At 49.1% G+C, this 14,638-nt stretch overlaps 1 protein-coding gene and 1 pseudogene across 6 annotated transcripts in view; one reads left to right on the top strand and one right to left on the bottom strand.

Annotated features, from left to right (window-relative positions):
- Positions 1-4,185: 4,185 nt before the first annotated feature.
- Positions 4,186-14,638, bottom strand: part of EMC1 (ER membrane protein complex subunit 1) — a 24,806-nt gene continuing 14,353 nt past the window's right edge. For 4 of the 6 annotated variants that reach the window (XM_059064607.2, XM_059064613.2, XM_059064601.2 and 1 more), the window contains exons 17-23: positions 14,519-14,638; positions 11,723-11,860; positions 9,452-9,625; positions 8,668-8,878; positions 7,671-7,755; positions 5,968-6,097; positions 4,186-5,786 (exon numbers count right to left, since the gene is read on the bottom strand). In XM_059064607.2, coding sequence (XP_058920590.1) covers positions 5,607-5,786; positions 5,968-6,097; positions 7,671-7,755; positions 8,668-8,878; positions 9,452-9,625; positions 11,723-11,860; positions 14,519-14,638 — 1,038 coding nt within the window. In that variant the 3' untranslated portion in view covers positions 4,186-5,606. Of the gene's footprint in view, positions 5,787-5,967; positions 6,098-7,670; positions 7,756-8,667; positions 8,901-9,451; positions 9,626-11,722; positions 11,861-14,518 lie in introns of all 6 variants that reach the window. The other 2 variants (XR_010837129.1, XR_010837130.1) reach the window with 1 other exon arrangement.
- On the top strand, positions 12,038-12,155 carry LOC131746957 (small nucleolar RNA SNORA70; annotated as a pseudogene).

Raw genomic sequence — 14,638 nt, 5'->3', positions numbered from 1 at the left:
CCGGGAAATAGAGGGTTGGGGAAGGTTTTGAAGGGGAGACTCGCCTTAATTTTTTTAGCATTGCTTAAATTTTTTTTAACTTCTATAATCTTTTAAAATAAAGAACTTAGCAGCAAAAATGGAAGCAGTTCATGCATACAAAGTACCAGTATCTCCATTATTGAAAGGTAGATGGTACTTCTCAGTTTACATTTTACAAAAATAAAAGTGCACAATGTTGTCTACCTTGTTTTAATTATGGAATGATAATTGTCAACTTTTGAATGTTAAGGCAGTTGTTATAAAGAATAGTGTTTTCCAAAACCTATTTGGACTTTTGAGTCTGAGTAATCAAAGTTCTTTTTTTTCGTTTGTTTATAAGTACATATAAATATAATACCAAAAAGATACCTTTCCTTTTTTTTTTTTTTTTTTTTTTTTTTTGTCGTACGCGGGCCTCTCACCGTTGTGGCCTCTCCCATTGCGGGGCACAGGCTCCAGACGCGCACGCGCAGCGGCCCTGGCTCATTCCCTGGAAGTCCAGCCGCTCCGCAGCATGTGGGATCTTCCCGGACCGGGGCACGAACCCGCGTCCCCTGCATCGGCAGGCGGATTCTCAACCACTGCGCCACCAGGGAAGCCCTACCTTCCCTTTTTAAAATGGAAATTACGGTACCACGAAGCTCATTTCCCATCCTGATCTTATGAGCATTTCTTTTAAGTAGTAAAGCAGGGTTTGTCAGAGCTCCAGGCACACCGGGGAAAGGTGGGTAGGACTACCTCTTGGCATTTCAGTCAATATAAGAATTCCTTATTAAGTCACCAAAGGCACTGTAGAAACTTAAGAAACTAGGGACAAATGTCCTAAGGCTTCTATGAAGAAGGTATAACCATCTGGGGAACTATTTGTCAAGTAGCAGCTTCATGCTTAAGACTGTGGAGAATTCAGAAAACAGTCTGACAATCCCTGGGAGACACAAAATGACTGAAATAATAAAATGCTAGGATACATCATTCAGGAAATTGTGTGGTTAGCCGCCAGGAAATTCGGAGGTCCTTGGTAGCCAAAATCAACAGGGAAGGATTTATGGAGTTTAGATTTCAGACAAACCAGATTTTGAGAAGGGAAGAATGCATTCCAAGTAAAGAATATAGAGAAAGATAGATTCATGACTTTAAAACAAAATTTTAAATAAACAGAAATCTGTAAATAAGTCTTGGTATAATCCTGATAATTGTAGTTTATGTAATACGCTCTTACCAGAAAAGGCAATTTATAAAGGAAGTGAAATTACAAATCTGAAATTTCCGAGCTGAAAGACCTTACAGACCATGTAATCTATGCCCTCACACAAATGGTAAAACACACTCAGAGAAGTTAGGTGACTTGCATTGAAGTCTCTAATACATATGATAGGACTTGAGTATTTTTTTCTGTCATACTTTGTTCCAGAAAGGATTTAGGGAATCTCTACAAATACATGATGATTAAGATGCATCAGTTGAAAAAACAAGTAGCAGAATTAAATAGCATGATGCCGTTAAGAAAGAGTATGTATGGGGAATTCCCTGGAAGTCCAATGGTTAGGACTCAGGGCTTTCACTGCCATGGCCCGGGTTCAATCCGTGGTCGGGGAACTAAGATCCCGCAAGCCATGGGGCACAACCAAAAAATAAAATTTTTTTTTAAAAAAAAAGAGTATGGGGCTTCCCTGGTGGCGCAGTGGTTGAGAATCCGCCTGCCGATGCAGGGGACACGGGTTCGTGCCCTGGTCCGGGAAGATCCCACATGCCGCGGAGCGGCTGGGCCCGTGAGCCGTGGCCGCTGAGCCTGCGCGTCCGGAGCCTGTGCTCCGCGATGGGAGAGGCCACAACAGTGAAAGGCCCGCGTACAGCAAAAAAAAAAAAAGAGTATGTATACAAGAACATTAAACTTGGACTATCAGTGCCCTTATGGGTAATCAATATTAGAACTAGCCCATATTAATTTTTGAATTTTAACTTTTTTTTTTTTTTTTTTTTTTTTGCGGTATGCGGGCCTCTCACTGCTGTGGCCTCTCCCGTTGCGGAGCACAGGCTCCGGATGCGCAGGCCTAGCGGCCACGGCTCACGGGCCCAGTTGCTCCGCGGCATGTGGGATCTTCCCGGACCAGGGCACGAACCCGTGACCCCCGCATCGGCAGGCGGATTCTCAACCACTGCGCCACCAGGGAAGCCCTGAATTTTAACTTTTTAAAAAAAAATAATGTACATGTTCTATTTAAAATCAAGGAAAAGAAGATTTTTTTAAAGTGACTTAAGAGATACAACTATTCCTGATACCAAGACAAGAGGGAAATTTCTCTTTGGTGCTCTACATAATATGATAAACAATGTCCTTAACAGAATAAATGCAGCACCAAGTTCTAAAATCCATTCCTAAGGATAGGCTATGACAAAATACTGTCCCCTCAAATTCAACCTAGATGCACAGCTAGTTCTCTGCTGGTCTGGCTTCATCTAGGGATTGACTTGAGAGAAGCTTGAAGAAAAGATGGAATATATATAAAACTGTATTAACTGCACATTAGCCTGCTCGCCGAATTTCTCTGCTGGGAGAAGGGGAGCAGGTATCACCACTTTTAAAGTGGTGTTAAATCAATAGGTTATAATTTGAAGAGGATCAGTGGGGCATAACACATTACTTTTTAAACCCCTCCTCCAAAAAAATTATCAAAATTTAAAAAGGCCCTTACTGATCCCAAACATTCTTTTTTTTTTTTTGCTGTACGGGGGCCTCTCACTGCTGGTCTCTCCCGTTGCGGGGCACAGGCTCCGGATGCACAGGTTCAGCGGCCATGGCTCACGGGCCCAGCCACTCCGCGGCATGTGGGATCCTCCCGGACCGGGGCATGAACCCATGTCCCTTGCATCGGCAGGCAGACTCTCAACCACTGCGCCACCAGGGAAGTCCAATCCCAAACATTCTAGCTGCAATTCTGTGTTTAATTCACACACTTTCCCCAATCACTGATTACTGTCCAGAGTCAAACGCTAAGGAGAAATTATAGCAATAGCCACAAACCATTCTACATTATTCCCAACAGGGACTGAGAATCATTAAATACTATTCAGTGGCAAAATTTTACACCAAAAGATCTTGTATGCTGACCAAACTAATAAAAAAATGACATAAAAAATACTAAAGAACTTACTTCTCTAAGTGAAACACTCCAGGGGGCGCCCAAATTAACCTATTTTATGAAGGCAGGGGAAAACACATGGCTCTAGGGATACACACAGAAAAAGAGGAGGACAAGAAAACACATCAGACAGGAATTCCTGGCAGTCCAGTGGTTAGGACTTCTCGCTTCCACTGCAGGCGGCACGGTCAAAAAGAAGAAAAAAAAAAAAAAAGGCCAAAAAAAGAAAGAAAGAAAACACATCAGAGATCTGAGAGGAAGCAGTTTCAAAAGGCCATGGGTAGAGGCTGAGCATAGCTGGTCAGAAGCAAGTGCTGCTTTGAGATTAAGAAAGGTTGAGAACTAAGAAGACTTAGATTTGACCATGCCGTTAGCATTAGCTATTTTAACTGCCTGCTTTGAGGTAACTTTCAGTAAAATAGTTATGATTAAAGCTGAAATAGAGGGAATCTTATGAAAAGGCAGATAACTTCCCTCCCATCAGCTTGTTCTTTCAGGTTCTGGCACACACATGGGTAAATGAAAACTAGAATCTAGCAGACTTATTGGGCCATGTAAGCAGAGCAGGCAGCAAGGTAATAGTTAACGATGCAGCTTGCACACATTTACTTAGGACAGGCAAAATTCCAGCCAGGCTTTCTCAAAACTAGGGCAGAATTTTTTTAAGTTGTACTTATTCCCATCTCTCAGATCACTTTAAACAAAATATGTATGCCTTGAGTCAGGATGAACAGATGTCTATTTTTTCTGGAGATACTCAGATATTCATTCATTCATTAAAACCAATTTCACAGTTTTATTTTAAAGTAAAATTATTTTCACTTCTCTTCCTTCTCTACCATCAGCATATGACCACAGAGAGAAAAAATTTTGTTTTTTAAATAACACAACTCTTAGATGATTAAATTGGCATGTTTCCCAATTAAAATACTGCACTCACTCCATTTCTGCATAGCTTTCTGTCCCCCTCCAATGCAGAAGTAGCCTCAATATGTTCCAAAGCCACAAAAAAGGACTTGAACAATGTCGTACATCATTCACTTTATTCAAACACTTAAACGTATCTCTCTCCCAACAGGGCGCTCTGTACATGTCATTCTTCACAGTAAAGAAAAATGCCATCATTCCCCAAATCCATGAACAAGGGAAAATTTTTAGGACATCTTTAGTTTGTAGCAGAGACAACAGCCCAGGCAATCAACAATGCTACCCACAAGATGCCAGTTTCCTACCCCTACCCTTTTCTCTCTTCTTTTTTTTAAAGATAAGATTTAGGGCTTCCCTGGTGGCGCAGTGGTTGAGAGTCCGCCTGCCGATGCAGGGGACACGGGTTCCTGCCCTGGTCCGGGAGGATCCCACATACCGTGGAGCGGCTGGGCCCGTGAGCCATGGCCGCTGGGCCTGCACGTCCGGAGCCTGTGCTCCGCAACGGGAGAGGCTACAGCAGTGAGAGGCCCGCGTACCACCAAAAAAAAAAAGATTTAAAATCTGCTCATTTTAAGAGAAGTATAGTAATCCACATGTTATAACTAAAAATAATGAGGTTCTTAAAAAAGAACAACTTTCTCTATCTAGGTTCTAAGATGACTAGACCAGCTTGTGAGCGAAACGAGAGATTATGAGGGACTGTGAAACAGACAGATTTGCCTTCCTCCCTTGAAATCTCTTCAAGGTTCAGACAATTCAGTAGTACTGAAAAGGCCTCAGCTCCGACATATCCGAGGCGAAAAGCTTGGACGACAATGACCTACAAACCGAGACAGTATTATGCACTTGGCTTTCAATAAACTGAATCTAAGAATGGGTGGCCCACTGATGAATGGGAGCACGAAACGAGAGGCAAGTTTCGACACACACATAGACTCCTCGACCCAAAGTAACTTTGGAGAGAAGCCATGAGAGGCTGCATCAGTCCTCAAACTTCAGCTAAGGATGGCTCTTCTTTCTCCCCAGTGTAAAACAGCAAATGCACCTATAAGGTGGAGTTGTCAATATGAGTTCCCTTCTGACTTTGAAGCAAGGAGCAGGGGAACAATCAAGAAGGCTTTCCAGATACACCCGAGAAACAGAAGGCAAACCAACATCAATTTAAACAGGCCTCACAACAGAGAAGCATCTGTTGGAGGTCTTCAAAAACACACAACATTCATGGATGGGCACAGAAGGGAAACGGCGATGGCCTTGGGACTCCGGGGGAAAGTCCATCAAGATGCTTTGAGACCTCGGCTGAGAGAGTGAGTTCAGCCTCCATCCACCACCAATGACTCCGCATCAGACGTATCCCAAAAGGAGTCTCCACGGGAGCCCAGCTTCTTCCAAAGAGCTCTTAACTGAGACGAGTGTCCAACACACATCCTCCCCTGACCTGTCAAACTGCAGCTGCGGCTTCTTGTCTGACCCTCACTCCCCCTGGCTCTCGGCTCTCCGGCAGTGGGTCTCAGGTCTTTACCGCCAGGCACGATTCAGGAGTTTCACCTGTGCCAGTCTCTTAGTGATCATGGTGGCAAAGACCAGACCGAAGAGGACGCTGCTGATTAGCACATAATCGTAGTCGTCCTTCAGGACATCAAACTGTTTGGATGGGTAGACTCGAGTTTGGTAAATGTCCAAACCGTAGGCCACAACCTGGAAGGCAGAGGGAATGAGAAATCCGTAAGAAAGGCACCAGTGACCCGCCACAACCACAGACTCCGGTCACAAAGGAAACAGACTCCTCAGCTGTTTTCCCAAGGGTGAAAGAAAGAGCAGGTGTCACACAGGGTGGCTGTGGACAAGGTGGCACAGGCTGGGCTGGGGCTCTACTCACCAAACAAGTGGACTCCAGGCCCGAGGGAGCTGTATAGATACCTCGCATTCGAGAAACTGTCTGGTTATAGTTAATGAACCGCTCTGCGTGGATCTGTACGTCTGGAGAATATGGGATCAGGTTCTCCTCTCTGCAAAACATCAACCAGGACCGGCATTCAAAACTGCTGTAAGGGGATCTCCTGGCTGCCCTGAGCCCTGGGAGGTTTCCAGGCCACGTATCGGCCTCATATCTTCTTCCAAGGTCTATGTGCATCAGGGAATGTCAGGAAGGGCTGCAAGAAAGAAAGCTGTATGGAGAGTAAGACAGATCTGGACTCCTACCTTGTTCTGAATCTAAAAAAAAACGAAGCCACAGACGACCAGTATTTCATACTAGAGGAAGAAAGGGTCATTTTAAAACCAAAACATCGGGCTTCCCTGGTGGCGCAGTGGTTGAGAATCCGCCTACCGATGCAGGAGACACGGGTTCGTGCCCTGGTCCGGGAAGATCCCACATGCCGCGGAGCAACTAAGCCCGTGAGCCATGGCCGCTAGGCCTGCGCGTCCGGAGCCTGTGCTCTGCAACGGGAGAGGCCACAACAGTGAGAGGCCCACATACCGCAAAAAAAAAAAACAAAAAACCAAAACATCAAGCCACTAGGCCAGTTCCTGCTCTTCACTCCAGAGTACCTCAGTCCACCAGCTTTAACCTCCCCCCACTCCAAACCGTCCTCCCTTCCCTACGTGCAGACACATCTACTACCTCCTCGCCTTGCCCACAACCCCTCACACCCCTCAGGGAAGAGAGTTCGGGATGGAGGCAAGAAGATACGCAGAGATGATGGCTGGAAACAAAGAAATGAAAACTAGGACTTCCCTGGTGGCGCAGTGGTTAAGAAACCGCCTGCCAATGCAGGGGACACAGGTTCAAGCCCTGGTCCAGGAAAATCCCACATGCCGCGGAGCAACTAAGCCCATGCGCCACAACTGCTGAGCCTGCGCCCTAGAGCCCACGAGCCATAACTACTGAGCCCACGCGCCTACAGCCTGTGCTCCGCAACAAGAGAAGCCCACGCACCGCAACGAAGAGTAACCCCTGCTCACCACAACTACAGAAAGCTCGCGCGCAGCAACAAAGACCCAATGCAGCCCCGCCCCCCTCAAAAAAGAAAACTAACACCGACAGCTATTGGCTTCCCATGTGACCCAGGCCCCAGCACCTCCCTCACCTCATTTCCCAGTGTCCCCACCACTGGCTGCTCCAGCCGCAGTGGCTTCCAGCCCTCCCTGTAACTTACCAGACATGATCTCAGGGCACTTATGACGGCTGTTCCCTCTGCCTAGAACATTCTCCTTTGACATCCACAAGGCCAGCTTCTCACCTCCTTCAAGTCTTTTCTCAAAAGTCACCTTTTCTGAGGGGCTTTCCCAGGCCACCCTCTCAAGTTGCACCCCTCCACACCCTTCCTAGACCCCACCCCTTCTTAGTTTTTCTCTCCTTGCCATCTACAAGCACACTAATACAGCATTATGTCACTTGTTTATCTTATTTATTACCCACCTCGTCGCCCCCACCGGAATGCAAGCTCCATGAGGGCAGATGTGTTCACTGCCACATCCCCAGCAGAGCAGGACAGCGCACAGCAGACCAGGGACCAAACGTAATTAAGACGCTAAGTTCTGTAAGGTCACAGCCTTCAGCACCACCCACAAGGGTCTCACCTGCTTTGTTCTGTTGGGATCTCGGGCCGGCGGGGATCCAGCAAGGCCTTAGGAAGGGAAAGAATTGCTCCGGAAGGCAGCCCAACTACATACACAGAAACAAGTCAACAGAAGTGAGTGTTCATACTGACCTGATCCCCGATTAGGGCTACTTACAAAAATGTCCTTATCACAGAAACCGAAATAGAGTTTAAAACCAAAAAAATGGGTCACTGAGGCTCCCTTAAATGGCCAAAAACAATAATCCAATACACCTGGGTCTGAATGAAGGTTCCCACTTTTGAAGACACTAGTTTCTTCACATATCATCCTGAGACATCAGAAAATAAAGAGCTAGACTCAAGAACTGGGTAACGATGACAGAGAAGAGCATGGAAGCCCACTTGGATCGCTTCATCCTCCTCCTTTTCTCCAGCACTACCTGCCCCAGCTAAGCAGGTCTCCTCGCTGTCAGCCAGACAGGAGCCTACGGTTGGCTGAAGCAGTGGTGCTGGTGGGGGATGGGGGTGGGGGGAGGGCAGCCGGAGGACCGGGCAACATGAGATCCCAGCAGTTTCAGGAATGGTGGGAATTAAACTCGGGAAATTACCAAGCAGTCTGTCTTCCTCATATTTGAGGGTAAAATAGTAATACCAAGTGCCTGTCAAAATCTGACAGTCCCAAATGTCTTTGGTAAAATCAACTAGACAGAGCGACCTGTCTAGTTGAGTCTTGAACTTGAACTACATGAAGATGAGACCCTACACCTTGCCAGTTTCTGCAGCCCATCTGCACAGGCTACTTGCTGGGTATGGTATCAGGGCTCAACTTGCCAAACGAGGTGAAAACAGAAGAGACATGAAAGTGGTTCCTCAGAAACAAGGACGAGGAGGGATGTGTCAGCTCTTTTACGGACGGCAAAGCCAGACTAGGGAACTTTTTCTGCTGGTATAAGCCCTCCTCACTGATCCTGGCTCCGTCCTTCAATGCGGCTGCCTGAAGGGACCCGGCCACTCACTGAGCAGGTGTCGGCTGGTGATGCCTCGCTCGGTGATGGTGGCCTCCATGGCACTGATGGCAGAGGGGAAGATGTAGGACTGCTGGAGGACCTGGGGCAGCTGCGGGCGGTCCAGGGAGCTGAAGGCCGTGGCGTTGTACTGCTCGGTGCCCTCGTAGAGCTCCAGCGCGGTGAACTCGTTGCGCCGGGCCTTGGTGTTCCAGTACTGGTACTGCGGAGAGAAGAGGAGGGGGCTGCTTGGGGCTCAGCTGCTGGTTCAGCTGGAAAGGGGAACGTACATGCAAAGGCACGTCCAGGAAGGAAAGAAACAACCAGCACCCTAGCTTCCTTCCAGCTACCAAGTTTACTAACCTTCAGGGTAGCTGTACCTAGACTATCCAAGTTCACCACAAGACAAAGGAATTCTCAAGATTCTTAGAAGTCAGAAGAATAATAGCTAACATCTGAGCGCTTACTACATGCCAGGCGTTGTTCTAACCTCAAATAGAGGTGACTGCTGTTACCCCTATTTCATATATAATACAACACAGAAAGCTTACGTAACTAGTTCAAGGTTGTAGAGTCAGGAAACGGAAGAACAGGCAGTCTGATTCCTGAGCCCAACCCCCTACCCAGCACCCACTGCTGCCAGCCAGGAGTTTTGAATTCTATGAAAACGCAAAGTAGCAACTGGTTTCTGCAACAACAGGCAAGGAAAGGATTTAGGCTGCAGGGAGACCAGCCACGTACTCTTATGCTACGTCAGGCCCCTGCGGGTGCCCTGAGTTCACGCGCCACGCCTTACCACCACCCAGTTTTCCGAGTGCACGATGTGGACGGGGCCCTTGGCCTTCCTCTGCACGGAGGAGTGGATGATGCGCCCAGTGACGCCGTCGACAAGGAAGATGCCGATGAAGGTGCGCTCGTGGTGAACATCTGTGCTCTCTGTCACCACAGCCAGCAGGTTGGGGTTCAGGCTCTGGGGAGACGGAGAGGAAAGCTCCTTCAGAACCACAGCGGCGTATCACGAGCAGGGGGAGGCAGGCCCAGAGCTCTCCGGCTGACAGAGGAAGAGGGTTTTCTGGTTGGAAGAGCTTCCTGTTTAGAGGGCCTCATCGCTGCACTCGTTCAGTGCCTGCTGGAGGCTGGGGGCCACGCCAGGGACTTTGCCTCCATCCTTTCCTTGAATCCCGTAAACAACCCTGCAAATAGCTGTCACTATCCACGTTTCACAGCTGAGATGTCTTGAAGTAGTTAAGCAACTTGCTCAAGTCACAGGCAAGCAAACGGTAGCTCAAGATACAACCCGGGCCGGCCCACTTAGTGATGGAAGGAGATGGGTCCAGCAACACGATGACTCTCCCTCCCCCAGTGCCCTCCTACCACCACACCAACGGATGGGTCTCAGTTCTCATCTGACTTGAGCGACTAGTACCAGGTGACACAGGCGATCACTCCCTTCTTGAGACACCTTCTCTACCTGGCATCCAGGATACCCGTGCCCGGTTTTCCTCTGCTGTCTCGGCCACTCCTTCTCAGCCCCCGCTGTGGGTCCCTCCTCCACTCCCCAGTCTCTGGACGTTCTGTCTACACTCGCTCTCATGGTGATCTCAGCCAATTTCATGGCTTTCACACCATCTACAGGTGCTGGCATCGCCTGAGTTTACATATCTAAGCCAGACCTCTCCCTGAACTCCAGACTTGATTAACAGACCACCATATCAGTATCACTTCTTAGGTATCTCATCTCAAACTTGACATGCCCCAAACTGAACTCCTGTTCTACCTCTGATAAAACCTGCTCCCCACAAGGCCTCGCGAGTGTCAGTGCCTTGTATCTGGGACCTCTGAGTTGTCCTTGATTCCTTTCTAACACAGACACCAACACCCCATCCATCAGCATATACTATTGGTTCTACCTTCAAAAGTATCCAGAATCTGATCCCATCTCACCTCCCCCAACCAACCCAGATGAAGCCACCATCACCTCACCTGGATTATCACAGTAGCCTGTCTGCCTGCTCCACTCCTTGGCCCTCTACAGTCTAGTCTCAACAAAGCAGGCAAAAAATCTCCACAACAAATATGAATCCAAAAAGCCCTACTCCTGGGAATTCCCTGGCTGTCCAGTGGTTAAGACTCTGCGCTTTCACTGCCGAGGGCGCGCGTTCAATCCCTGGTCAGGGAACTAAGATCCCGCAAGCTGCGTGGCATGGCCAAATTTAAAAAAAAAAAAAAAAAAAAAAAAGGGAAGTTCAAGGGCTTCCCTGGTGGCGCAGTGGTTGACAGTCCGCCTGCGGATGCAGGGGACACGGGTTCGTGCCCCGGTCCGGGAGGATCCCACATGCCACGGAGCAGCTGGACCCGTGAGCCATGGCCGCTGGGCCTGCGCGTCCGGAGCCTGTGCTCCGCAACGGGAGAGGCCACAACAGTGAGAGGCCCGCGTACCACCAAAAAAAAAAAAAAAAAAAAGGGAAGTTCAAGAAGCCTAAGCAAGTTACCCACGATGAACAGCAAGTCTGAACCTGGACCGTCCAACTAGAGGCTTGTGCTCTGCCTCACGCTTAGTGAAGCGGCTGCCCTTGTCGAGTTCCTTGGTCGTGTTGCCCTGTTCTGTTACGCCTCCTCCTCCAACTCAGTCTCTCCTCTGCCAGAGGCCGTAATTCACGTTCGTCACCACAATGATTACATTCCCTCATAGGATAGCTCTGCAACCGGCTAGTCACCTCTCCGTCTCCCCGCCCTCACCACTAACTAGAGTGATGGATCACAGAGATGGAGTTTCTGATGGATCGACTAAGGTTTAAACCCAGAAAGGTCCATCAGTACTACCACTAAAAGTAACAGCTAACATCTACTGAGTAGTGGCCACATATGCCTCGCACTATGCTAAGCATGAGTGTGTCATGTGATCATCACAACAATCCCAGGAGAAGGGCATATCATGCCCATTTCACAGACAGTAAATTACGGCTCAAAGGGATTAAATGACTCACTCAAGGACCCACAGCCACCAAATCCCAGAGCCAGAATTACACCCCGCGCTCCGTGCGCCACGCCAGGCGGCCGGCCGTACCTTGTAGAGCACGCTTCGGTCCCCCATCACTCGGCCCTGCGAGTGAACGTGCTCGCTGCTGCGCTTCCCCTTCACCTGGACGATGCGCTGCACCTCTGGGGGAATGGTCAGCTCCCAACTCAGCTCAGTGGTGAGATCCTGGGGTGGGGCAAAAGAGCCAGCACTGGTCACCAGGGAGGTACCCTTAGACCCGCGAGAGCCGTGGCCAGACACGTCCTGCAATTCAGCTGGGGCCTCTGTGCGGGAGGGAACAGGGAGCAGAGCTCCCAGAGAAGCAGCGAGACGGATCTAGCTTGGGACGAAGTTTGGAACTCTCAGTTCAAGTAAGAAAACTAGTAAAGCCCAGTGTGCTTCGGCTGCAAACAGCAGCCTCCTGGGCAGTGGAGGCACCAGGTGCTTGTCTGGGCTGCCCGAGGGGACCTGGGAGACGGTCCTCTCCAGTGGACATGCATGTCTGACCTCATGCTGTCCCCAGTCTAGGCTCCAGACGGCCCTGCGAGGTGCCTTTGGAAAGCCCCGGGGCCCAGTGGCCAGCCAAGTCACCATATCCATCTGCACCGGGCTTCCCTGGTGGCGCAGTGGTTGAGAGTCCGCCTGCCGATGCAGGGGACACGGGTTCGTGCCCTGGTCTGGGAGGATCCCACATGCCACGGAGCAGCTGGGCCCATGAGCCACGGCCGCTGAGCCTGAGCGTCCTGAGCCTGTGCTCCGCAACGGGAGAGGCCACAACAGTGAGAGGCCCGCGTACCGAAAAAAAAAAAAAAAAAAAAAAAAAAATCCATCTGCACCAAGCTGCAGAACAAGGAGCACGTGACTGAGGCCCAACATGGAGCCAAGTTCAAGTTCCCTGGCTGCCAGAAGATCCACATCTCCAAGAAGCGTGGCTTTACTAAGTGTAATAGAGATGAATTTGAAGACTTTGTGGCTGAAAAGCAGCTCCTCCCAGATGGCTGTGCAGTCAAATACACCCCTAATCTGTGGCGCCCTGTACCCATGGCGGGCCCTATACTCATGAGCCTCGGAGCTGCCCCTCCTCACTCACATCACCAATAAACCCTACTTCTTGTCAAAAAACGGAAAGATACTAAAGCCAGTGAGAAAGGAGAGGAATAGTTAATAGTATCCCATTGTTTACCTGAGTAAGAATAATTCAAAGAAAATTTACCACTTATTACTACAATCTAAGTTCCCTGTACACTGAGCCAGCAGTGAATTACTAAGCTGGCGGGGACCTCAAAATATTACAAGAAGGCTTCCCTGGTGGCGCAGCGGTTGAGAGCCCGCCTGCCGATGCAGGGGACACGGGTTCATGCCCCGGTCCGGGAAGATCCCACATGCCGCGGAGCGGCTGGGCCTGTGAGCCACGGCCACTGAGCATGCGCGTCCGGAGCCTGTGCTCCGCGGGGGGAGAGGCCACAGCAGTGAGAGGCCCGCGTACCACAAAAACAAACAAACAAAACAAACAAACAAACAAAAAACTCAGAAGGACAGTATTTTTTTTTTCACCCACAGGGTAAAGAGCACGTTTTCTGGACAGACCATTTCCTATGCTATTTATGCTAAAGATCAGCTGTTACAGAATGTCAGGAAAGGACACTGCATTTTTAAAACAGCAGCAGGTAAAATTTGGATGGCATTTACTGTGTAGCAGGCACTGCTTTCTGTGACTTACATCTATTAACTCTCCAACTCCTCACAACAACCCTCTGATATAGTACTATTACCATTTTATTTTACAGACGAGGAAACAGGATCAGAGAGAAGTCATCTGCCCAAGGACACAAAATGAGTAAATGATAAATAAAAGTAGGTTTTCCACACAAGCAGCCAGGTCCAAGCTCTTAACCTCTATGCTGTGGTGTCCCTCCAAAAGCCTTACAGACAGGATGGGAGGGCCCTCTGGGGAGTATGCCACAAATTACCCCTCGACACAGCCCTGCTATCGGAGCCAAGGCCAGCCCTTGGGAAGCTCAGAGCTGGACTTCAGAGCCAGTGTCAATCACTGTTTGCAAGCACTGGACTCAAGTATGTCAGGATCGGAGTAAGTCGATCTCATTTCTAGAAATAAAATTCAAAGCGCACATTCAATCAAGAGTGAATCAATAGGGACTTCCCTGGTGGCGCAGTGGTTAAGAATCCGCCTGCCAATGCAGGGGACACGGGTTTGAGCCCTGATCCGGGAAGACCCCACATGCTGTGGAGCAACTAAGCCCATGCACCACAACTACTGAGCCTGTGCTCTAGAGCCTGCAAGCCACAACTACTGAGCCCACGTGCCACAACTACTGAAGCCCACGCCGCCTAGAGCCTGTGCTCTGCAAGAGAAGCCACTGCACTGAGAAGCCCGCGCACCGCAACAAAGAGTAGCCGCCGCTCGCCTGAACTAGAGAAAGCCCACACACAGCAACGAAGACCCAATGCAGCCAAAAATAAACAAAAAAGAAAAATAAACAAGAGTGGATCAATAACACCATCTTCATATAAAAAGTACTATTGTTCAATCACCATTCCCACCTCCCGCCTTTCTAAGAATGGAGAAAACTCCCCTTCTCCCTGCTATAGAAGAGGAATGAGGAATGAAAGCTCCACAGGGGCAGAGACTGTTGTGCACTGCTCCTTCCACAGCAACTAGAACCGTGCCTGCCATCGAATAGATGAAAATGACTGCCTTTGACATAGGGATTATGCTCTCTAAGTTTACAACACAATGAATAGCATAATTCACTCCTTAGCCAAATAACAAGGAAACACCTATACCCCTCCCACAAAGGGGCCTGCCAGGATGCCCCCTCCTACCTTTCGAAGTCGATAGCCACACAGCCGTCCCTGTTCCGCGTCCACCAAATAGAAGAAGATGGAAGGGGCGAGCTCGTGGAGCTGTCGCAAGACATTCCGAGTGGCCGGGAAAGCTGTGAC

The sequence above is a fragment of the Kogia breviceps genome, chromosome 1 (genome assembly GCF_026419965.1).
Source record: "Kogia breviceps isolate mKogBre1 chromosome 1, mKogBre1 haplotype 1, whole genome shotgun sequence".
Taxonomy (NCBI): domain Eukaryota; kingdom Metazoa; phylum Chordata; class Mammalia; order Artiodactyla; family Physeteridae; genus Kogia; species Kogia breviceps.
This window is presented reverse-complemented; position numbering and strand designations above follow the sequence as displayed.